General features: G+C 38.0%; 1 protein-coding gene across 3 annotated transcripts in view; it reads left to right on the top strand.

The window, feature by feature from the left end:
* The window catches only part of DTNB (dystrobrevin beta), a 133,368-nt gene that overhangs the window by 73,231 nt on the left and 36,495 nt on the right, over positions 1-23,642 (top strand). For 2 of the 3 annotated variants that reach the window (XM_087717396.1, XM_087717395.1), the window contains exons 11-16: positions 10,449-10,538; positions 13,895-13,985; positions 18,540-18,625; positions 20,911-21,024; positions 21,144-21,240; positions 23,323-23,343. In XM_087717396.1, the coding sequence (XP_087573522.1) occupies positions 10,449-10,538; positions 13,895-13,985; positions 18,540-18,625; positions 20,911-21,024; positions 21,144-21,240; positions 23,323-23,343 (499 nt within the window). The remainder of the gene's footprint in view (positions 1-10,448; positions 10,539-13,894; positions 13,986-18,539; positions 18,626-20,910; positions 21,025-21,143; positions 21,241-23,322; positions 23,344-23,642) is intronic. The other variant, XM_087717398.1, reaches the window with a different exon arrangement.

Genomic DNA, 23,642 nt, shown 5'->3' with positions numbered 1-23,642 from the left:
AAGGAGCTCGGGCAGGTGGTTGAGCCCTCCGGAGCATTGCTCCAGGGAGGTTCCGGTACGCCCGTACGAGGGCGTACCGCCTGCAACCCACCACTGCACTATTTACAAATTTATAATTTCTTAGCTTAGTATTCCTAGTTCCTTTTATTTTGATATACAGTATGTTCTGTTTCTAATGGAGTGCAGCTGGTTTAAGGTAGTTAGATTTTTTTTATTGATTGATTTGATATTTAGGATAAAATAAATAAGTGGGCAAAATTCCAGGAGGAAAATAAAGGGGCTGAGAGAAATGCTTTGTAGCTTCATCTGGTCACAAGGAAGTCAGAACAGGATTTTGGTGAATTTTGAGGTCACTTCAATCATTTGACTGTGGGGCTTACAGGCAAGAACACACAAACAACACAGAGATAAAAAAAATTATCAAAATGTCCAGCAAACATAATTCTCTAATCATAAAACAATATTGCCATATAGAATCAAAATCAAAAAGTCATCATACTCTAGTATCTTTGAGCACCCTCAGTTTAGTCTCCAAAAGTCATGGTTTTTAAAGCTTCCTGAATGTGAGAGAGTGAGAACATGGTTCTTGTATCTGGTGGAAGGGCATTCAATAGGAGGAGCCCTTCCACCAAGAATGCTCGTCTCTAAGTTCCTTCTCCTCACAACTCCTAAAGAGAGAAACTATCAGCAACTCCACAGGCAGACCTTCGGCAAGCAGATCTTGTTTGGCGTAAGCGATTTCCAAGGTATCAGGGACACGGTGGCTCAGTGGCTAAGATGCTGAGCTTGTCAATTAGAAACATTGCAAGTTTGGCAGTTCGAAACCCTAGTGCCGCATAAGAGAGTGAGCACCCATTACTTTTCCCAGCTTCTGCCAACCTAGCAGTTCAAAAGCATGTAAAAATGCAAGTAAAAAAATAAGAACCACCTTTGGTGGAAGGTAACAGTGCTCTGTGCACCTTCGGCATTTAGTTATGCCGGCCATATGACCACGGAGACATCTTTGGACAGTGCTAGCACTTCAGCTTTGAAACGGAGATGAGCACTACCCGCTGGAGTTGGGAACGACTAGCACATATGGGTGAGGGGAACCTTTACCTTTTTAAGTTCCCTCTCCTCACAACTCCTGAAGAGTGAAGCTATCAACAAATCCACACGCATGCCTTGGGCAAGCAGATCTTGTTTGGCGTAAACTCTTTCAAAGGTAGCCAGGACTCAGTCCATACAGGCTTTGAAAGGAGATCACTGGTTTCTTGAATTGTACCTAGAAGTAATATGCCACAATGTTCCCAGGTGGACTTCTGGAGGCTGCATCTGGGGTTTGTTTGGCACACACAGTACTGAACATTTCAGAACGAAATCTCAGCATTGATTATGATACCCAGTGCTTGTGTGCTCTTATACATAGACCGTCCATTGTGGGGAAAAACTGCATTTACTGAAGGTACATGATTTGATCTAAGCACCAAAACATATCACAGAAGACTATAGCAATTAGTCAACCTGGACCGGTCTTGAAAAGCTTAAGCAGGGTTGGACCAGATTTATTTATTTTATTTTAGTTTTATTATGCTGCCCATCTCCCCTACGAGGGGACTCTGGGCGGCTTATAAAAAAGTAAAACATAATTAAAATATTAAAACATTAAAATGACACAGATTAAAATATTATTAAAAACTGTACTAAAACCGAAACTAAGAGAGCTGCTAAGAGACCAACCGGATTGTTGTTTGAACAAAAGAATATCAAGCAATCCTAGGTTTTCTACTAGACTAGGAAGTTGGGGGTGGGGAATCAAGAATAAATGCAATGGCAAAGTATTTCTGAACTGTTGCCAAGAAGACTATTTGTCAGGGTCAAATTTGACTTGAAGGAACTCTTACTTTACCAAAAGGCAGCTATGGTGTTAGCATATCTAGCATTACTGAAGAGTTGGGCTTGCTTGCCTTAGGCTGAAAGCTTGTGATGAGCTTTGTTTCAGAAATCTAGCTAGTAAGAATTTGATAACTGCTTGCATTCAGGAATCATATGGTCAGTATGGATTCAGAATGTAAATTTCCATGCCAAACAAAACAGTGGCTCTTTTTACACACAATTCTAAACTAGAAGAGGTTTTTTTTTTTTTAAAAGGAAGCCATAGGGAACTATCTTGTACATAGTGCTATACCATAATGTAATGTGTCCATGATAAGCAAAATGCAAATCAATTATATTACTGTATAGTACATGTTAATATACAAAGTCAACACATGAAAGTGTTAAGGCTTGAAAGTCTGTTGAGTTAATTTGTTAGAGACTTGTAACTGTAAAAATAAAAAATGAGGTTTAAAGAAATCCTGCATAAATAGAAAACAGAATAGAAATATCCCTGCATTCAAATATATATTTTTATCTTACTTTTCCCTCTAATAACTTTCAAATCTCTCTATTGTGTTAAAAGATGAAATACATTTGATAACCTGAAGCTTTAGCAGTGCTTCCAATAGCTGAATCAATCAAAGCTTCCCATGATTTCTAATATGAATCTTCTTGAATTTGTCGTATTTTCTCTCTTCTCTTAGCCTAATAATGCCTGGACTTGGTTGTGAATCAAGAACGCAGCTAAATCGTGTGTGATTTGAAGATATTGTGAGTTTAGCTGACTTATGAAAATGTTTGTCATTTAGAATGACAAATGTTTCTTAATAATTGAGAATCTCTTTCCAGCCCTTCTACTACTAGTAAAGAAGAAATGAAAAGCAATCTTTTTTTTTTAAGTCAGAGGCAAAAAAATAGATTCTACTGATAATTCTAGCTAGAATAGATTTGGAGGACCTTCAGTTTTTGTAGGAATTAAATGTAGTTTCAGTGATTTTGCTGACTAACACGGGAGTTTGCTTGCAATATAATCTGCTTGAGTCAGTCTAAATAAAACAGAAATTACAGTCTCGAGCAAGCTTTCCTCCGAAGGAAGCAAAATTTTATATTTCTGCCTCTGGATGTGTTACTGCATGAGGAAGTAGGGATCATTTGATAGTGATCTTATGATTTGTGAAAAAAAGAGAAGAACCAGGGACAATGCACAATATGTCCACCTTTCATATGATATACTGCACAAAGAATTCATTGTACAGTGTGCTCTATAGACATATCTGTATTTCACACTGAGAAAGACAATGGAGTTACGGAGATTTAAAATACGTAATGCACCATTTGATTCAAATATGCAAAACAAAATAGCATATCTGTTCTGCAGAAAACTTTTTAGGATCTTTAATGCCAATGTGCACCAGAGGAATATATCCAAAGAACTAAAAAAAACATTCCCTCCTCCCCCCCCCCCCCCAAATGCAAATTCTGTACTGGATTGGTACAAAAGTTTTATCCATTCCAGCTTCTTGTTCCAATAGTTGTTTACTGGACTTCTACAGGAAATCTAAAATCAGTTTTATAGTTTAGGTGCCTGATTCCATTTCAGAACTATCAAAACCATCAATTACCTGTTAACTCTTGATTTTAAAATATATATATATATTTTTAAAAAGTATATTGAGAATATTTGAATTGCTAACAGAAACCACATTATTATCATGTTTCCTTATTATTAAAAATGACCAGATTATGCATTACAGCATTATGCTAACACATGTGTTTTAAGATTCCAGAATAAATACATACATTCCAGAATAAATACATACATTCCAGAATAAATATATACATTCATACAATAGTGAAAGTGAAATGTTTTAAATATATATTTAAAGATTTATTTGATAGGTATATTTTTAACCTATAGTTGGCATTCCAGTTCAGGTTTTGTTGTGCTTTTCCAAAGTGTTTGGAATGTACAATGTTTGTTCCTATTTTTCTTATAATTCTCTTTTTCCCAGCCCACTCATTTTTAGGAGGCTTCCTCTTGAAGTCAAATAGGATTGTATTTTAAATGATTATACTGTACTTTGGCAGCCCTATAACCATGTTCACAATTAGTTAAACAACTATCATATTTCTAGTTCCATGAACTTCCTGGTTGGCTTGTTCTAGCCATTTAGAATAGTCAGAAATGTTCCTTGTTTAATTCAGTTAAATATTAGTTTAACTAAAGTTTTGCCACAAGCATGCCCTTCCAATGTAGCTAAAACCAGAGTTCCTGTTATATAAGAGCTTTGTAGTTCAAAATGGTTCAATATTTTTATAGACCCTACAAGCCTGAGAAATGAACGTAGTTTAAACTCTGTAAACTGGATTTGGTTATTTATCTCAGATACTTGCAATAGCCATTCTTATTTCTTAGCTGAGTATTCGTTTAAAAAACTGAAAACTAATTATGTAGATGAAGTAGCTGACATTTGTGCAAGTTGTAGGCAGCATTGTTTATTTTATTTTTTATTTCATTAATTTTTCACAAAGAGTGTTAGGTAAAGTGGTGTGGGAAATGTTGTCTTTGCCCATCTTGAAAAGAAATTTCACTGATGGAAGATGGCATCTGTGACCAGTCCAAGAGCAGTAAGTTCAAACCCCTTTCCCAGAAGAAATTTACATTGTGGAACTTATGGAATCATTGTTGAACAGATATACCTGGAGATCACCATGCAGGGATCCATTTCCATAGCATCCCTAGAAGATAGTTATGCAGCCTCTACTTGTATATCTCCAACAAAGTAAAGTCCACCACCTACAGGCAGACTGTTCCTGATTGGATCTTATTGCTAGGAATTTTTTTCCTGATGTTCAATCAAAATCTATTTCTTTCAAATTTTGAGTCTATTATTTCTTTCTCTATTTTCTGGAATGACTGAATGATTTTTTTTTTCTTACCTTCTCCATTGATATATGTGAAGATAACTGTCATGTTTGCCCAAAATCTTTTCCAGGCTAAGCGTACCCAATAATAACAACCATACCTCATAGGTTTTTCTTTCCGGCCTCCTTAAATCTTAGTTGCTCTCCACTGAAGATTTCTGGTTGTCAATGTCCTTCATAAAAGCACAACTTATACTTTTCCTTATTTTCCTTCTTTTATCCATTGTTCTGCTTGTCCATTTGGACACAGTTCTACTTTGAAGAGTTCAGTTCTTTTTCCATCATGTGCTCCTGTCAATATCTCTTGACAACAAGCTCACCTCTTGGTTTTTAAAAATTATTATTGACATAGCCAAAACACACTTTTTTGCTACTTCTAATTTCCTTTACAAGTCTCATTTTCTTTTGTGTTTTAATCTTTGTAACTTACTGTATTTTTTGGACTGTAAGATGCACTCCCCCTCCCAAATAAAGTGGGTGGAATTGTCAGTGTGTCTTATAGAGGGAATGTTGCTAAAGCCCTGCCCACCTTCCAGCCCCCACCCTTCGGCCTCTGCCTCCCAGTAATTTGCCTCCTTATAGCAAACAACAAACACCCTGGTCAGCTTCAGCAAAGCCTGATTTAGCACGAGAAGCTGATTGGTGGTTGGATCTTCCTCCTGGAATACCACTGATCAGCTGTTCCAGGCTCCGGGGATTGCTGCAGCTCATCGGCGCTGGCGCTGCTCATCGCGACTGCCACCTATTGCCGCCTCCGCATGCCCCATTTTCGGCCTCTGTGCATCCCATTTTCGGCCTCCGCATGCACCTTTTTTGGCCCATTCCAAGCAGCGGGTATAGGCAGTGGTGATCCCTGCCCTCTGGAACAGCCCAAAAACAGGACATGCGAAAGGCGAAAATGGGGTGTGCAGAGGCGACGATAGAGGCAGCTGTGATGGGCAGCAACAGCGCCGATGGGCGGCGGCAATCCCCAGAGCCTGGAACAGCTGATTGGTGGTATTCTGGGAGGCCAATCCAACCCCCAATCAGCTGCTTGTGCTAAATCAGGCTGCGCTGAAGCTGACCAGGCTGTTTACTGTTTGCTGCCAGAAGGCAAATTGCTGGGAGGCAGAGGCAGATTTTTTTTCTTGTTTTCCTCCCATAAAGCTAGGTGCGTCATATAATCCGGAGCATGTTGTAGTTCAAAAAATATGGTACATTCTATAGATATCAGCTTCTTATTAGTACATCTCCTTCGGGATTACACTCATCTTTCATTTTGTATACATATCTCTTTTAACATTTCCTTTAGCTGAAAACTTCCTGTGGATATTTTTTCCCCAGACTTTCCTACTTATACTTAATGCTGAAACTATTTAAACTCCATATGGTATTGTAATATGACTTTGCATCAAACAAATTAGAATTAGATATGAAAGGCCTAGATTAGAGAGTCATCACTGAATCACTCAGTTGTTAACCATTTAGATAAGAGTATGTAAAAACAGTATGCTTCCATATGAAGTTGCTAGTCTTTTAAGTTCTACTATCAAGGCTCTTTTTATTGCTTTCAACACTGATGTGAACAAAGACAATGGAGCTTTGTCCATGTTAGAAATAGTTAAGGAATACCTTTCTTAGAGCGGCCTGTCTGAACCCGTTTAATTGAATATTAAATGCTTTTATCTGTCCAGTTGTTCAGTGAACCAGAATTTAATTTTCAGTGAACAAGAAAGGTACACTGTGTATCTACTTTGGGAGGAGGGGGCGAGTTTGCCTATATTCTCATTCTCCCTCACTGTAATCTTAGCTTTATACTTATTGCACATTTTTCAGTGGAAAATTAAACGTTTCTGAATAGAAAGGTGGAATATTTAAATTCATTCTTGTTTTGCAAATCATCTGAAAGATTAAGCTGACTTCTGAAAATGTGATTTGTGTCTGCTAAAACCTATTGTCGGCTGTGAAATGTTCTGTCAGAATAAATTGTCAATCTTTAAAAAGCAGCCACAAGACTTTCTTTTGTGTTTCTTGTCCAAATGATATACATTGTCAGCTTAATCTACCTCACAGGATTGATATGAAAATAACTGAACCTAAGAACATCTTTGAACTCCTTGAAGCAAAATTAGAATGTGAATATGATTAAGTATCTAACTTTTTTTTATTGCTTTAGCAATGTCTGTAGTGCATCTCACATTTAAAAACACTTTCAGGAGCAATGCAGAAATTGAAACATTAATATAAACGACAATTTCAGTAAATCAGGGCTACAGATTACTTTTACCCTCAAGATGACTGGCCATTTTGTATTATTATGAACTATAATCTTTAATTCAAAGATGTGGGATTTATGTTTAAAAGGTGAGGCAAATAATGTTCCAGTTTGAGAGTTTGAGGCATTGACATGAAATGGCTCATATGTGCAGAAGTTTATCAGTGTAAATCATGCTAACATACACACTTCCAATAGTTTTATAAACATTTATGTTCTGCTCTTCAGCCTAACATCTGTTAGAGCAGATAGCAATAGCATAAAAATGTTTTAAGAATTAAAAACAGCAGTACCAAAATTATGTTAGAAAATAATAAATCCAATCACCAGTAAAAAGTTATCAGATTTTACTTAATGGAAAACTCCTTCAAGAAAGTTGGATTTCTATGCAGAAGGATTCTTGCCTGAGCTTCTCACCTCAAGTGAAGCGTAACTACTTTGACTGAAAAAGGAGAATCTTCTCTTCACCTCCAAAAGAGACAAAGAGCCACATTACGTTGAAAATATTGCCAGACATTCATTCAGGGTGTCTGCCTCTTTTGCATTATCCAAGAGGGAAGCTTAATTCCTTGCCTTCTGATAGGATGCTATCTGGATCTTGTGGAGGGCCTCTTAGTTTATTGCTCAGTGTGGCTTTCATTGCCACTAAGCTCAACTTTATGGCGAGCTCATAAAACTGCATAAGCAAGGCAGCTGGAAATTGCAATGACATTAAAGCAAGATGTGGGGTCAAAGGGGAGCATTGTAAATATTCTTAGGCCATAAATGTTATTCCAAAAGGTCAGTTGCTCCAAATTGGAAAAAGATCTGATTTTCAGCTAGGGCCGTGAGCTGCACAGCCCATGATGGTAAATGCACAGCAATTAATATTTTCTTCAGGCAATTACATTACATCACATTATTAGGAGAAGGAGAACAGCTGTAAAACTAGGAGATTAATAGATAATAGCCAGATACCTATCTACATGTTTAAGAGAAAAATCCAGTGTTTCATAAGCTTTCCTGAATAAGGAATTTGCTCTAAACGTTCCAGTTCCATTTAATTGCCTCTGTGTACTGCAGACGATGTAAGTCCCTTCTGTTGTTGCTAGCAGCACTTTTCTTACCAAAGAATGAATTTGTGACAATGAATACTTTTTCACAATCTGGACAAGAAGAAATCAATTAAGAAAAAGATTTATTGAACAACAGTATGGAGCACAATAAAGTAATCCAGCAAAATGTCATGAAGCCAATCAGCCCTTTTCAAATTAATGAAATAGAGCAACTTGAATTGTTCAGTAACATTATTAAGTGTTCCCAATTAACCACTAAACATTATTTCTGTAGAAACTGCCTAATCTTGGTGCATAAAATGAGTTCTGACTCCTTCAGGACAATTTACTCAGCTGTGAGCAAGCTGGCTCCTGGGCACAGTAAGATGAAGTCATCTCAAAAACAAATGCCTATATAGATATAATTCATAAGTCTTAGAGAAAGTAAAGCAGTCTCCTAGTTGTTTTTTTGGTAATAAGTATTAGATTTTTTTTAAAGTTCAAAACGTCCCTAAAAAAGAAATAACTTTATGCACTTTTAAGGACTTAGCTTGAATATCTAAGATGACACTACATTCCTATACATCGGGGGTGTCAAATTTGCAGCCTGTAGGCCGGATGTGTCATGCGCTGGCCATGCCTACCACCGGTTTAGTGAAGGGGGAAAAAGTTGTGATACGTCATGTGACAACGTGTCATGAGTTTAACACTCCTTATATCCATCAACCAGTGGTGGGATTCAAATAATATAACAACCGGTTCTCTGCCCTAATGGTTTCTTCCAATAATCAGTTCACCAAACTGCTCAGAAAGTTAACAACCGGTTTTCCTCAAATGGTGCGAACTGGCTGAATCCCACCACTGACATCAACCCCCTCAAAGGATGGCCCAGCAAAGTAGAATATCTATAATATGCATTAATCATCTTACATTTACAAACTAATGAAAAGTAAAATATCCACAATAATTTTCCATACCTTGCATTTCTTGTTTCTTTTCCCTCTGTGTTTGTGTGTGTGTTCGCTTTTGTGCTTTGGTTTTTGGGATATCCAAAAAAAGTCTTTATCCCATGTCTAATCAGTTTTCCAAGGACTCAACTGAACTGAACTGTTTTCCTCTGCTCTTTCTGAGACTACAAATGAGCTGTCTCTCTCTTCCTCTTTTATCCCTTATGTTAAGCCTTCTTTTATATTGTACGAAAGGAAATATATGGGAAGCAGGCCCTTTCTGTCAAAAGCACCCTTTGTCTAACTAGGCCCTACTTACATTAATGAACATCCTGTCTATTCCACTTTCCGGTTATGTTATGCCCTGTTTCGGAGGTCAGAGAGAGATAGTGAATAGAGTTTATTTTCTATCTTACCATTGAAATGGGAACTTTTTTTCAGGAATTTGTCTAGAGCAGGAGTGTCAAACTGGATTTCTTCAAGGGCCGCATCAGAATTGTAGTTCTCCATGGACCGGGGGTGGGGGAGACGAGACAGATGCCTCCTGCAGCACCCTGCTGGCCAAAATGGTGGGGGGATGCGGGCCCCGTATCCCATTTTTGGCCTGGACGGTGCCCTGTTTTGGCCAGCAAAGTCCTGCAGGAGGCTGTCCAGGCCAAAAACAGAGCACGGGGGGGGGGGCGGCATGCAGGCCTCCCCGTGTCCCATTTTTGTTGCCACAGGCCCCATGGGCCAATACATTGCCATTTCCAGGCCAGCCCCGTGGGCCAGATTTAAGCACCCCGTGGGCCTTGAGTTTGACACCCCTGATCTAGAGGATCTAAGGTAACAGATTGTTGAAAGGACAAGAATTTGGGGCAGAGTGTGGAAGCCCCCAGCCTAATGAGTGTGGATGCCCCCAGCCTTATGATATAATCCTCTGAATACACCAAAATATGGATTTGAATATGTAGGATTGTCAAAAGAAGACTGTTTTGACTCATTATATCATTTAATTGTATGTCCATTAGAACAAGGCATCTGCTAATGCATACAAACAAAGCACGGGAGAGTGGTTGCAGTTGGGGTTTGCCAATAAATAAACACCCTTGCTCTTCCATGAATTAGAACCCAGTTGTACTTTGTTTTCTAGAAATGATGCTGTTAGTTGCATGTCGGAATTGCAGGCTCCAGAGTAATAGTGCAGTTTCCAAAGTGGAGAGAAAAGGAATATAATGACAAGCCTACTTCATTCTTCATGTCTTGTTGATCCCTTGCTTCTAACAGGAGACTCCTGCCTATTTAAGCCCGTCTCCGCTGCCGCCTTCTAATGTTTACAAGTGTTAACCATTATTTTTTAACCATGTTATATTCCTCAAATAATTTACATTATTTCATTGCCTCATCTTCATTTCTGTTGAGTTTTGCTTCCTTTGCTTTCAATATCCCTAGGTTGCAGCAAAGCCTCGCCCCCTCCGATGGGCTAAGTGATGAGCATGTGCTGATAGCAGCCTATGTGAGCCAGCTACAAAGCAGCACACGGTTAGTGCTAGGCAAGCAGATTGTGTGTGGAAAGGGGTATGGAGTACGCAGGGTGATTCTTCTTTTCCCTTTCAGAACTTGGTTGGATGCCCTATATAGACAGCTGGGTTGGCCCAACCCACCCACTAACTAAAACAAGTGTTAGGAAGGTCTGTGGTTATTCGTTTTTATTTTATCTATGTTTGCTTGAAAATGGATTGCTGATTTTTTTTAAAAAAACTTTTTTTTTAATAAAAAGGGAGGTGTGTGACTAAATGTTATGAAGAAAAAAAGGCAATTTAAAGATCAGAGATTTGTGGATGCACTCATTGGATTTCAAACAAGATTGCTTTAAAAGAGATTATTTTTATAACAATCTGATGGAAATTTGGAACAAATATCAAAATGAGTTTTAACTGGGCTTCTTGCTATGGTTCAAGCAAATAAATGGTGTTGGGCATGAAATGTAACAATTATGAAATATTTTAAGTTTTTAAAGACCTCTAAATTTGGGGGAGCGTGAATAATGTTTTCCTCTACACTTTAAATGATGAACTACTGAATTGTTATAGGAAGAATCAAGATTTAAATAGTTTGAATTGAGTCATTGATGAGAATATATTCTAATGGATAACTCTAGCAGTTTTGTCTACCTTAGAGGTAACACCAGTTATTTTCCAAATTCTTGAATTTCATAAATTAATCTTGATTTCTTTAAAGATAGCTCTGGGATGACTATACCAGAGATAACCTTGATTGGTATATTGTGCCATACTGATTTTGCCTATTCCTGCTATATGCCTGATGCTTTGATATGAAAAATGGAATTGGATTACCTTATGCTGCCAAACAGCATTTAAAAAAAAATAGTGTAAGGAAAAAGAATTCCTTCCCACAAACAAAGCCAGCAAGTCCTTGCCAAAATCAGCAATGCAATATCTCTCCGCACCTTTTGACCCCCTAGGATCATTTCTAGAAGGACCCCTATTTACATTGTCCTATAAAGCCATATATAAAGCTATAGGGACACGGTGGCTCAGTGGCTAAGACGCTGAGCTTGTCTATCAGAAAGGTCAGCAGTTCGGCGGTTAGAATCCCTACTGCCACGTAATGGAATGAGCTCCCGTGACTTGTTCCAGCTTCTGCAAACCTAGCAGTTCGAAAGCATGTAAAAATGCAAGAAGAAAAATAGGGACCACCTTTGGTGGGAAGGTAACAGTGTTCTGTGTACCTTCGGCGTTTAGTCATGTCGGCCACATGACCACAGAGACGTCTTTGGACAGCTCTGGCTCTTTGGCTTTGAAACGGAGATGAGCACCACCCACTAGAGTCGGGAATGACTAGCACATATATGCTTGGGGAACCTTTACCTTTACTATAAAGCCATGCTTTGCAAAGTGGTGTCCAATCTTACTTCCAAAATGGGTCCTGTTGTTTGTATTGTATTAGAAAAAATATTTAAAGAATGGGCAATTGCCAATTTGGAAATCAGTTGGCCAATTTCTAACATATTTATAAATACTGTATGTGTCTGGCTTCCATAGTCATTCTTAAAAGTAGAGAATCCAGGAGGGTAGTAGAGGAGATTGTGGAGGGCAATTCCAATATTTGATTTTTGGGGAATATGAATGCCTTGTAACTTGTACTTCCCTGATAGCTTACATTTTAGGAAGTTTACACCCAACATTTCAAATGTGCCCACAAGACCCAGGCATTGCATGCATTTGCCATGAAATATGGAAGCACCATAAACAGGTTTCCTTTAAAATGAAAAAGAACCCCATTATAAAACAACATAAATCAAATAAATAACTTGTGACTTCACCTTAAAAGAATCTGGGTGTACTTTTAGCTCATTGAAACATTAAAACTTTTTCATTTTAATGACAAACTTTTTTTTGATACATGGCATTGTTCTGGTATAAGCAACTCTATCGGTCAACATATCACTTGTTATGTGATCAAGTCTGTCACGGTACAGCTTGTTCATATTACAAGAATCAATTAGGGTCTAGCGAATAAGGCACCAGGAGATTGTGAATTCTAGTTCCACATTAGGCATGAACGCCACCTGGGTGACTTTGGTAGGCAGTCTCTCTCAACTCACAATGTTAGGCTAGTCCAACCAAGCTGGTTGGTAAATTCCTTTTGCAATCAAGGGATCAATATTTGGTTTATTCACCCCCTTCCTGCCCGCTTAAAAAAAAAACCCAGATTCTGCACACACAAAAAAACCCAGATTCTAGGGAGGGGAGGGGAAGCCTGTTCATATTGCAGCTTTTAATCAGATTTCTGATTGAATTCCTCTTAAAAATTGGTGTTTTCTCAGCAGTCCTGGCAATCATTAGCAAACCTTCAATAGAGAAAAGAATTGTCTTGTTTTGGAACCCATCCGAGGAAGAATACTGCTGGAAATTTTTTGCTTTGGCACCTGATGTGATAAATAGTTGCCCTCTTACTACCAACCCATTGACAACCTGCAGTTATTCTGTCTTTCTTGCCTTAATGGCTTGAAGGATTCAATGATGAATTGAACGATGAAAACTTCAACTGGAAGCTCTAGTTGTTTTTAATGTCCTTCAGCCATAAAAATCCACCTCACATTGACTGGATTTTAGGATACCCCAAAGTATTTGACATTGTTTACTGCATTTGTCCTTGAAAAGCAAAGTACAAAATGTTTCTTCCTATTAAAATACAAGGATGCTATGATTTTTTTCTTATTTTGTTTTTGCAAGCCATTCATATTACTTTGCCATCATATATTATTCTTTTCTTTCCCCTCCTCCCATATTTCCTTTTTAGGGGACATAATGGGTTCACGGCTGAAATTCTACACATGAAATTTATGCTAATGTTATTCTACTACCTTTTTGAAGAAATATGGTTTTGATATGTGCATTCATGTTTTGAGCATATGAGCCAATCGCCCAGTCTTTATGCTGTGACACAAAGTCAGTGCAATGTTATTTTTTGGACTGTTATCTACTAAAACATATTTTGTCCATTTTTTTTAAGAACCCACTTAAATTTCAAAAATTGATATTGGCAATAGTCATGCTGGTAAGTGACAAGTGTTGTGAGCTTGCCTACATAAATGCAGTCCTCCCCAGAAATACTATATGTAAAATATGTTGCAGTTCTACATACACTTTTCAAGAAAATTCCATTAGTAGTCATAATTCTAGAATGATTACTTTTTTTATGCAGAAATGAAATTGGGCATGATTGGCTCATGAGTGAAGCTTGAGAATGCGTTCCCAAGATACACCGCTTAAATTCTGTGTCATTTTGGACAATCACTTGTCTTCCTGGTGTGATTTGATATTCTGGAGTTGCAAATACCACTTGGTAAATGTGAGATCTCTTTCCTTTAGCAGTGTTCTGGACAGTCCTAGCAGACTGGATGAAGAGCATCGGCTAATTGCTCGGTATGCTGCCAGGTTAGCTGCTGAAGCTGGAAATGTGGTGAGCAATTGAATTTGTTTCTTGGCATCTGAGCTTTTATCTTCTTTTATTTGATAATCAAGGTACAAATGTGAGATGACTACCTAAGTTCCCAAATCCTTAGCAAACTAAATTAGCAGAAGGGCACTAAATTAGGAAATCCTGAAATCATCTGTCTTGTGTTACGTTCTATGAGCACAGCAGTGGCTCATGCTAATATTGTACAGTGTTTGTTAAAATGAATTGATATATTTTTTAAAAAGTAACATTCATGCAGTAGGATCCTTGCAGTCTGTTTGTGGTAATGTACCACAGAGCAAATGCATAGGATAGATCCCAAAGAAGAACTTGTGGATCACCACTTAAGTACAAGTCAGTAGTGTGCTGCAGCTGCCCAAAAAGCAAACACAGTTCTAGGCTGTATCAACAGAGGGATAGCATCAAGATCACAGGAAGTAATAGTACCACTCTATACTACACTAGTGAGACCACATTTGGAATGCTGCATCCAGGTTTGGTCACTCCAATACAAAAAGATCTGAGGTCCTAGAAAGAGTGCAGAGAAGAGCAACAGCAATGATAAGGGTTTTTTATCATGCAAGCTGTGGTAGTGCAGTGGTTAGAATGCAATATTGCAGGTTAATTCTGCCGACTGCCAGTAGTTCGATTCTCAGCAGCTGGCTCAGCCTTCCATCCTTCCAAGGTTGGTAAAATGAGGCACCCAGATTGTTGGGGGCAATCTGCTGACTCTGTAAACTGCTTAGAGAGGGTTGTAAAGCAGTGGGAAGCAGTATATGTCTAAATTCTATTGTTATTTCTATTCAATGAATTACTAAGGAGACTAGGTATGAGGGAGACATAATAGCAGTCTTCCAGTACTTGAAGAGTTGTCATAGGGAAGAAGGGGTCGATTTATTCTCCATAGCATCTGAGAGCAGGGCAGGAAGTAAAGGTGGAAGGTTATATTCGTTATAAGATGGAAATTCAACCTGGAAATAAGGATGAATTTACTGATAGTGAGAAGGATTAATCAATAGAACAGCTTGCCTTCTGGACATGTGGGTGCTCCATTGTTGAAGGCTTTCAAGAAAAAAAATTGACAACGATTTGTCTGGGATGGTATAATGACTCTTGCCTTGAGCAGGGAATTGAACTAGAAGACCATCAAGGTCCCTTCCAGCTCTATGATTCTATGAATTCCAATGAACAGTGCTGTGATGCACTGTTAGTCTGGGGGAGGAGGGACCAGATTAGCTGAAATATCAGGCTGAGATACATATGTAGCATAGCTTTTTAGCATGGTGCTTCCATTGTTCTATCAGATCATGAAGACCAATTTTTTGTCTCCCCATCACAACCCAATGCTAGGTATTGAGCATGCAGAATTCTCCATGGATAAAGTGCATTAACATGTGCACACATGCATGCACACACAAGGACATATTTTCAAAAAGGGAAAAGTCCACATAATTTAAAGAATGAAAAATAAACAGGAATGTTACTACTAAAAATCACAGTATTTCAGAGTCCTGATACATAAAAAAAGATGTTGGGACTCTAGAAAGAGTGCAGAGAAGACCAATAAGATAATTAGGGGGTTGATCACTAAAACATATGAAGAACAATTCAGGAATTGGGCATGTCTCGTTTAATGAGAAGAAGGACTGGGGTGACATAATAGCAGTGTTCTGATATCTAAGGGGCTGCCACCAAGAAGAGAGGATCAGCCTATTCACACCTGAAGGCAGGATAAGAAGCAATGGATGGAAACCAATCAAGGAGAGAACCAACCTAAAATGAAAGAGAAATTTCCTGACCATACAATTAATCCGTGGAATGATTTGCCTCCAGAAGTTGTGGGTGCTCTTAGCACCGGAGATTTTTAAGAAGAGATTGAGAAAACCATTTGTGTAAAAATATAGGGTTTCCTGCTTGAGCAGACAGTTGGACTAGAAGACCTCCAAGGTCACTTCCAACTCTGTTATTTTGTTATTAATATTCTGTTACATTCTCTTGCTGGCAAATTTAGAAATAGTAGCATCCAAAGTCATTTTCCAACTGATTTATGTTTTTGGTTGCCTTGAGTGTCACTGAGCAATGTGTGACCTGAGATGGGAGATGTTTACATGTGACTCTGTATGCTCTTGAATATGAGTGCCACTTCTCACCTCTTGAGGATCGGTGTCCTTCAGTGAGTCAAGAAGATCGATGCTTTCTATTTTTATCAGCTCCTCAATTCTTCCTGAGCAGATTGCAACAACTGCCTGCGTAAACTAGAGGTATAAATGAAATATGCCATGACGCATATCTCTAAATTAAGATTTAAGAGAAGGATGGGTGTTTCCACAAAATCACATTTCAATTGATTATTAGTAAATTTTTAATTGCACAACATTTTTTCCTCAAAAGTTTTGTTTCCTGAAAAACCTTTGGTGATTAGGATACACTACTTCAAACTGAACACAAATATAATTTCAGATTGTAACATATAGGAATCATGAGAAATATGACATTACTTTTTAATGACTATTAATGCTATGTTTGCAACACATTGCACATTACATGAGTTCAGCAGGGTTAAAAGTGCTTTACTTGCTGATTCTTTATTGTACTCAATGTCTGGTGCATCTTACCACACTCCAATAGTCAGCCAGCATTGATGGGTTCCAGTTGTCCTCATACCATTTTTCTATTATGACAATATTTTGCTGAAACCTTTTGCCATGTTTGTTACTGACTGCATGTAGATCTTTGGGAAAGAAATCCAACTGTGAATGCAGAAAATGAATCTTTGGTGATACGTTGCATTTCATGCATTTCTTGTATGCTGTAAGAAATTTGTGAATCAGCTGAATTTAGTTTAGTGCTCTGTAGTTGCCAAGGAAACTCTCAACAACATCCTTGAATGCTTTCCAACTAATTTTCCCTATTAACAGATTTTTGAACTGTTTGTCATTGATGATGTATCTGATCTATGGACCAACAAAAATGCCTTTCTTGATCTTGACATCCATTATTCTTAGAAACATCTGTCTCATATAACAAAAACTTTCACCTTCCTTGTTTATTTTCACAAACTTTTTCATCAGTACAAGTTTTTATGTGAGGTGGAGGCACAGATATCATTGTTGAGTCAATAAATAGTTCATGTGCCACGTTTTTCTATCCTATCTTTCAGAGTGGCCATTTCTTGTTAATGTAATGTGACTCTCTTGCATGGCTGTTTCATTCTGATATGTATTCATAACAGAACTCGGTATATCCTAATTGCATTCCAAGGAGCAGAACCACTACTTTTAGATTTTCATAGATTTCCACAGTTGCATTTGATGTACTGTATGTGCTTCAACAACAGTTCCATGTTTTCATATGTTTCTTTCATATGTGCAGCATAGCCTATAGGTACTGAAAGGTGTACATTGCCATTGTGTAACAAATCAAGCTTGAGACTTAATACTTATGGATCAATAGAGATGCCATTAAGGAAGATGGTAATTATTGCTTGAGGTGATCTGGAGGAGAATGCTGTAAAATGTTTTGTTACATGAGGGAAGAGGAACAATCATCTTGTTTAATTCTTGGCTATAGTTAGCTGGCTAAATGTTGGGACTTAGAATATGGCTGGGCAGATGTGATAACACTTCACTGTTTTGAGGTTTTTACAGGGTATCAGGTAGAATATTTAATGCTGGGAGTGCCTCTGGTTAAAATCATTAGATTGCATCAGATTCAGCCCTGTTCACCCTTGGGAATTGGGAGTCGCATAGTTGAAAGCCATGCTGGAATATTTGGTCAAAGTATACTCAAAGGTTTTTTCCCCCTAAAGATTAACTAGCCCAAAAAAGAGAACCTTTTCAAAAGAAGGTAAAATACTTTGTGGTTGAAAGAATCTTTAATTTCTGGTTCTTTTTTTACCTGTTTGGAGCACAATTTGTCCTCCCTTCTTTTTCCTATATAGACTTTGAGGGGTAATAGTGACCATTCTTCAAACATGACTGTAATAAGCAGTAATTTTAAAAATCCATCCCCCTATTAAAGCTCACATTTATGACTAATTGGGTCTGATGTTGCCTTAGGAAACATCCTGTAGGAAAAAGCAGATGTGATAACACTTCACTGTTTTGAGGTTTTTACAGGGTATCAGGTAGAATATTTAATGCTGGGAGTGCCTCTGGTTAAAATCATTAGATTGCATCAGATTCAGCCCTGTTCACCCTTGGGAATTCAGAACAGTAAAAACAAAAGAATTGAAGAGTGCATTGAAAGTTTATTGAATCAGGAATCATGGGGTATCCTCAATAGGAGAAAATTTTAGGATCCAGAAGGCCAACTATCCCATGTTCTCCCACCATGTCAATTTCTTCATTCTCTCAATGTACATTTTTTTCCTGCCATTCCTGCCAGATGTTGAAAAACTGCTCACCAAAACAATGTGAGCATGGAACCAAGCAACTTTTCCTGAATTGTTTTATTAGCTTTTTCATGAGTTTTCTATGGAAGCATAACTCTGTATGTCTCTGTATACTCTAGGCAGAGTTGAGTCGGCATATTTAAATGTTGCCTGTTTTTCACCAGACACGGCCACCAATAGATCTGGGGTTCAATTTTGATGCCAACAAACAGCAAAGGCAACTGATAGCAGAACTGGAAAACAAGAACAGGTAAGATATTGAGAGGGAAAGAATGACAGCTTTTAAGGAAACAAACTTTCTTCATCCCTACTTAATTGGCTGAGCTGCTCATTTACTGCTGTAGTCCTAATTTTCCTCCCTCCATAAATCTTTCTTCCCTCCCTCCCTCCCTCCCTCCCTCCCTCCCTCCCTTCCTTCCTCCCTTCCCTGCTCATCTTAAGTTCAAGGTGACTATATTTTAGGGAGATAGAGCTGGTTTGATGGCTTTTTATGGGGTCAAAGCTGCAAACTGAGTTTGTTGGATACTGATACTGATTGTAATCAGTGAAGCAAGTTTCTCATGTTTTCCCATAAGCCATGTACAAAATCCATCACTTTGACCATATGATTTCAACTATTTATATTTGTTTCTTTAAATGTTTTGTATGACTACCCATCTTCGAGCACAACTCTGGGCAGCACCATTTCTTAGATGGAAAACATAAAACAAATATATGTTTTATATTTTAAATATGCCTTATAATATACTAAGTTTCTTAAAACAATAGCAAAACTATGCCTCCAAAGCTGGAGAAGGGGGAGAGAAAACCTAGATCATCCCACCTGCATGATGGCAAGACAGCCTCACCTAGTATTTTCATCTCCCTTTTCACTGTGCCTTGTTCTTTTCCTCCCTAAAACATTAAGTGCAACTCCCAGCTGTAAATTTATCATTTTCAATGCAACCTTGGAATCATAAACAGTTTTACAAAGTAGCAAATATTTAGAGAATAAAACCCCACAAGCTTCTAATGCTTATATATCTAATTTTCCTTCTCTTTTTCTTGTATTAAGGAATAATTTTCCTAGAGCATTATAGAATCTTATGCTTAATGGGTTGTCTATGCTATAAAAAGTGATCAATTTCCTTTAAGCCTTCTTAGATAAATGTGGTGTTGCTTGGGATGTTTGAATCCCTATAGTAATAAGAGAGATACATATTGCATAAAAAGAGTCCTGCCAGATCAGACTGTTGGCCCATCCAATCCAACATTCTGTGTGTCACACAAAGATCTACTAGTCGTATTTGGGAAGCTCACAAGACATTTAGACATTTTTTTTTTATGTCTAAAAAAATGTCTAAAAGCTCACAAGTCTGGAATAAATCAAAATACCTCTTATATTGGTTGTTTGAGAACAACCTGTCAGAATATTCATGACTGGCAGAGACATGGTAACAAGGTCAGCCAATGGGAGCTGAAACAGCTTGGAGCTAAACCAGCTGGGCGTGGTTTAGCCCTGCAGCTCTGAGTGCTGTACTGAGAATTGAAACTGAAATTAGTTTGTCTGCTCTGAACTGAAACAATCTCTCCTCTCTACCATGTTGGAAGAATCTGCTGTTGGTATTGTACATTTATTCATGTGTTATTATGTATATAAAGAAGTTAATGGATCCTGCTGAATCAGTCATCTGTGTGTGCTTTCTGGGTGTGATTTCTACTGCAAACTCTGGCACAACCAGTATATAATGTCACCTTATATGGGAGAGATGGGCAGCATAAAAAATTAAAAAAATAATAAAATATAATAATTTCTGCTGCCTCTTCAGGGAGCAGGAAACAGTGGTCAATATTAATGGTTTTTGATAAACCGATATTCAGTTCCCTTTAAAAAGTTATTCAGTTTGGAGTTGTTACTACTTCCAACGACTGCCCTTGGTTTTTTAATTTAATTGTGTGCTATGGAGAAAATATTACCTTCTTTTTGTCTTGCAGTTAGTTTCAATACATGAGTTTTAACACTGTAACAAAAAAATATCTTCCATGTTATCTAAACCATGCAAGATTATATGTATCTTTGGATACGTCCCTTTATTCACTTTTCCAATCTAAAGACCCCCAGGTTTGTAATCTCCCCCTATAGGGAGCCATTCCCCTAATAATTAGTTGCCCTTTTTTTTGAACCTTTTATAACACTATAATACTCTTTGTAAGGTGCAGTGATCAGAACTGAGCACAATACAGCAAATGAGTTCTCAGCCCGTAGATTTCTATAAAATATTATGTAGACATTTCTGTTTCCAGGTCCCTTCCTAATGGTTTCAACCAGGGGGCTTGGTTTTTTTTTCGTAGCAGCTGCACATAAGAGTGACTTTTCATTAAGCCGTCAATCATGCGTCCAACACTCTTTTCCTTGTCAGTCCCTACCAGTTTAGACTCTATTAATGTATAACTTTGGAGTATCAACCGGCCCTTTCAAACTCCAAAAAGCACATCCAGGGCATTTGAGTAAAAAAGAAGAATCGTGTTTAACTAATTTCACATTTATTTTTCTAGAGAAATACTGCAAGAAATTCAACGCCTCAGACTGGAACACGAACAGGCTTCCCAGCCAACACCTGAAAAAGCTCAGCAGAATCCAACTTTACTGGCCGAATTAAGGCTATTGCGGTAATCAACCAACCTCTCCCAAATTAATTTAGGATTGTGATTACAGAAGCTGTGATAATCAGAACAGAAAGGGCAAGGTAACAAACGAATGAAATTATCCTTTTATTAATCTTGAACAGGCAAAGGAAAGATGAATTGGAACAACGAATGTCTGCTCTTCAGGAAAGCCGAAGGGAACTGATGGTACAACTGGAAGGACTCATGAAGCTGCTCAAGGTACATCATGTTTGCATTCATCCTATGGCCAATGCCCCTGCAATGCTAATTGGCCATTTGTGTTGTGAACTTCTATTTCAGTCCTTGCAGCATGCTTTGTCGGCTGATCTCTTTTTATCTGATAGTTGAAGGGATTGGATTTGGGATTTGCTGCATACAAAACCTGTGCTCTTTCACCAAAGGTGTTGGCCAGTGTTCTGAGATGAACTAGTTTAGTTGCTGAAGCATATAGGAATAGCATAGATCTGAGGTGGCTCTTTGGCTAGATTTTGTCTTTGGTTAGTGGGAGTGAAACTGCTTGTTCCAGCTTTTGCTATGTTTCCATCCCCACCACCATTTTTAATTGCTTCTTTCTGACCAAAAAAAGCCCAGGTTTCTACTTGATGCAGGAACTCTAAAGCTAGGTCATCTCAAAGAAGGATTACCCAGCATCTGCTAAAAGGCTCTTATGAGGAAGAACTCGCCCTACATTTCTAAGTTAAGGAAGATTTTTTTTTGTCTCCAAGGCTCTTGGTGTAATCTATTGAGGGCTACATGCTAGGAGTGGCTGGGATCAGAGCCAAACGTGGGTGGGATAATCTTTTCTCTCTATGCCTCTTCCAGTGGGACTGCTTGGGGAGGGATAGATTGTTTTGCAAGAGACCTGAACTAATTGCTTGCAGAGGGCTTTCAAAACTAGGTTGAGAGCTGCATGCAGCTTTAGGGACGGAGCTTTTCTACCCTACTGTACATAATTGATTTTATTGATGGTTTGCTGTTACTGATAGAAAATCCTATTGAAATCCAAAATCTCCCCTTATAATTTAAGTTTTTAAATACAGCCATGCCCTCTTCTTTTTTTCTTCTTCTTTTTCTACCAAATCTTTGAAGACTCCTGTCCTGACCCTTCTTCTTCTTGTGCCATATTTGTCATCGGACGTTGGCGATCATGTTGGCAATCCTATTTTTGTCAACAGACACATAAAAAAGTGCTGCTGATTTTGGTCCAAACCAGTCCCTTAGGTTTTGAAGCCGTGATGCTCTTCTTTTGCCTGGACCTCATTTGCCTTCAATCTTTCCCTAGAGGATTAAGTGAAGGATGCCGTATTTTTCTGGTGTCGCACCACATGTCCAAAAAATTCTAACTTTTGCTTTTTAACGGCTTTGATGATTTCCCTTGGCTTTCCCAGGCGGCTTATTACCTCATTTGTGATTTTGTCAACCCAGTCCTGACCCTACACCATCTTTTTTTCCATGTTCTGTCAGCATTTCCTCACAGGTTTTATCTTCCATACTCCTGGACATTTTAGTTCCTAACACCTGAATCTGATCCACTGTATCTATAAAAATACTTAAATTTAGCACTTAAATTATAGTCCTCAAATGGATTAGAATATGGATTCTTTTGTGTGAGGGTCTTGGAGTATTACAATACATTTCTTTTTATGCTTCTTTTCACCATATGGACTGAGAATGTTTAATTATTTGAGTGGTTTGCATTTGACCAATGAATTAATAACATAAATGTTTTCACAGAATTTGGGGATGTTCTACTGAACCAACAAGATTTTCTCTTATCATTTATTCAGATCAAGGTTCAGGGCCCTTAGAATTAGGATTGGAAAGGAATTTTAAAATGGATTGCTTCATCAGATTAATAAATTTGCCTGTGATAAGCGGTCAATGTCAACTTGTTATATATTATACTATATATTATCTCGGCTATGACACCAAGTTGTCTTGAATAACAATTGTTAGGGAGAAGGTATAAAACAAACCAACTGTGTTTGAGATTTGTTTTGTGAACTTCCCTTTATAAACATCTGTTTGATCATTGGGGGAGCAAAAAGTGTGATTCAAATGGACTATTGTCTTACTTGGAAAACTCTTGGTGTTTTCATGTGACCATGAATCTCTAGGTGTGAGACACTGACAAGAAAAAACCCAGGGCTTGGCAGTGTTTTATTGTTATCCCTTGTGTCTTTATGTGTTAGGTCACATTGGTGTTCCCTGTAATACTCAACTGTGTTTGCATTTTCAAGATAACAATTGTCCTTTCTTTTTTTTCTTTTTCTCTCATGTTCCAATTACAATTCTCTATAGGAAGAAGAACAAAAACAGGCAGTAAGTTAACAGCCTTGACACTAATTTTTCTTTGATTCTGCATGAAACGTTTGGGTGTTGCGTTGGTCATGATGGGATTGGATGCAAATAAATTGAGCAGCGTAGAGTCGCATTTTGCTATCATCTTTATTCCTGAGCAACCTTTTTTGTTCTCTATGAAGCATGAGCTTATTACCATATTTTTCGGAGTATAAGTCACACCTTTCTCCCTCAAAAAAGAGGCTGAAAATCTGGCTGAAAATACAATACAATACAATACAATACAATACAATACAATAGCAGAGTTGGAAGGGACCTTG

This window comes from Thamnophis sirtalis, unplaced genomic scaffold, assembly GCF_051295495.1.
Source record: "Thamnophis sirtalis isolate CommonGarterSnake01/CBP01778 unplaced genomic scaffold, rThaSir2_p1.2 scaffold_6, whole genome shotgun sequence".
Taxonomy (NCBI): Eukaryota; Metazoa; Chordata; class Lepidosauria; order Squamata; family Natricidae; genus Thamnophis; species Thamnophis sirtalis.
The sequence above is the reverse complement of the archived record's forward strand: the minus strand, read 5'-3'. Positions and strand labels throughout refer to the sequence as shown.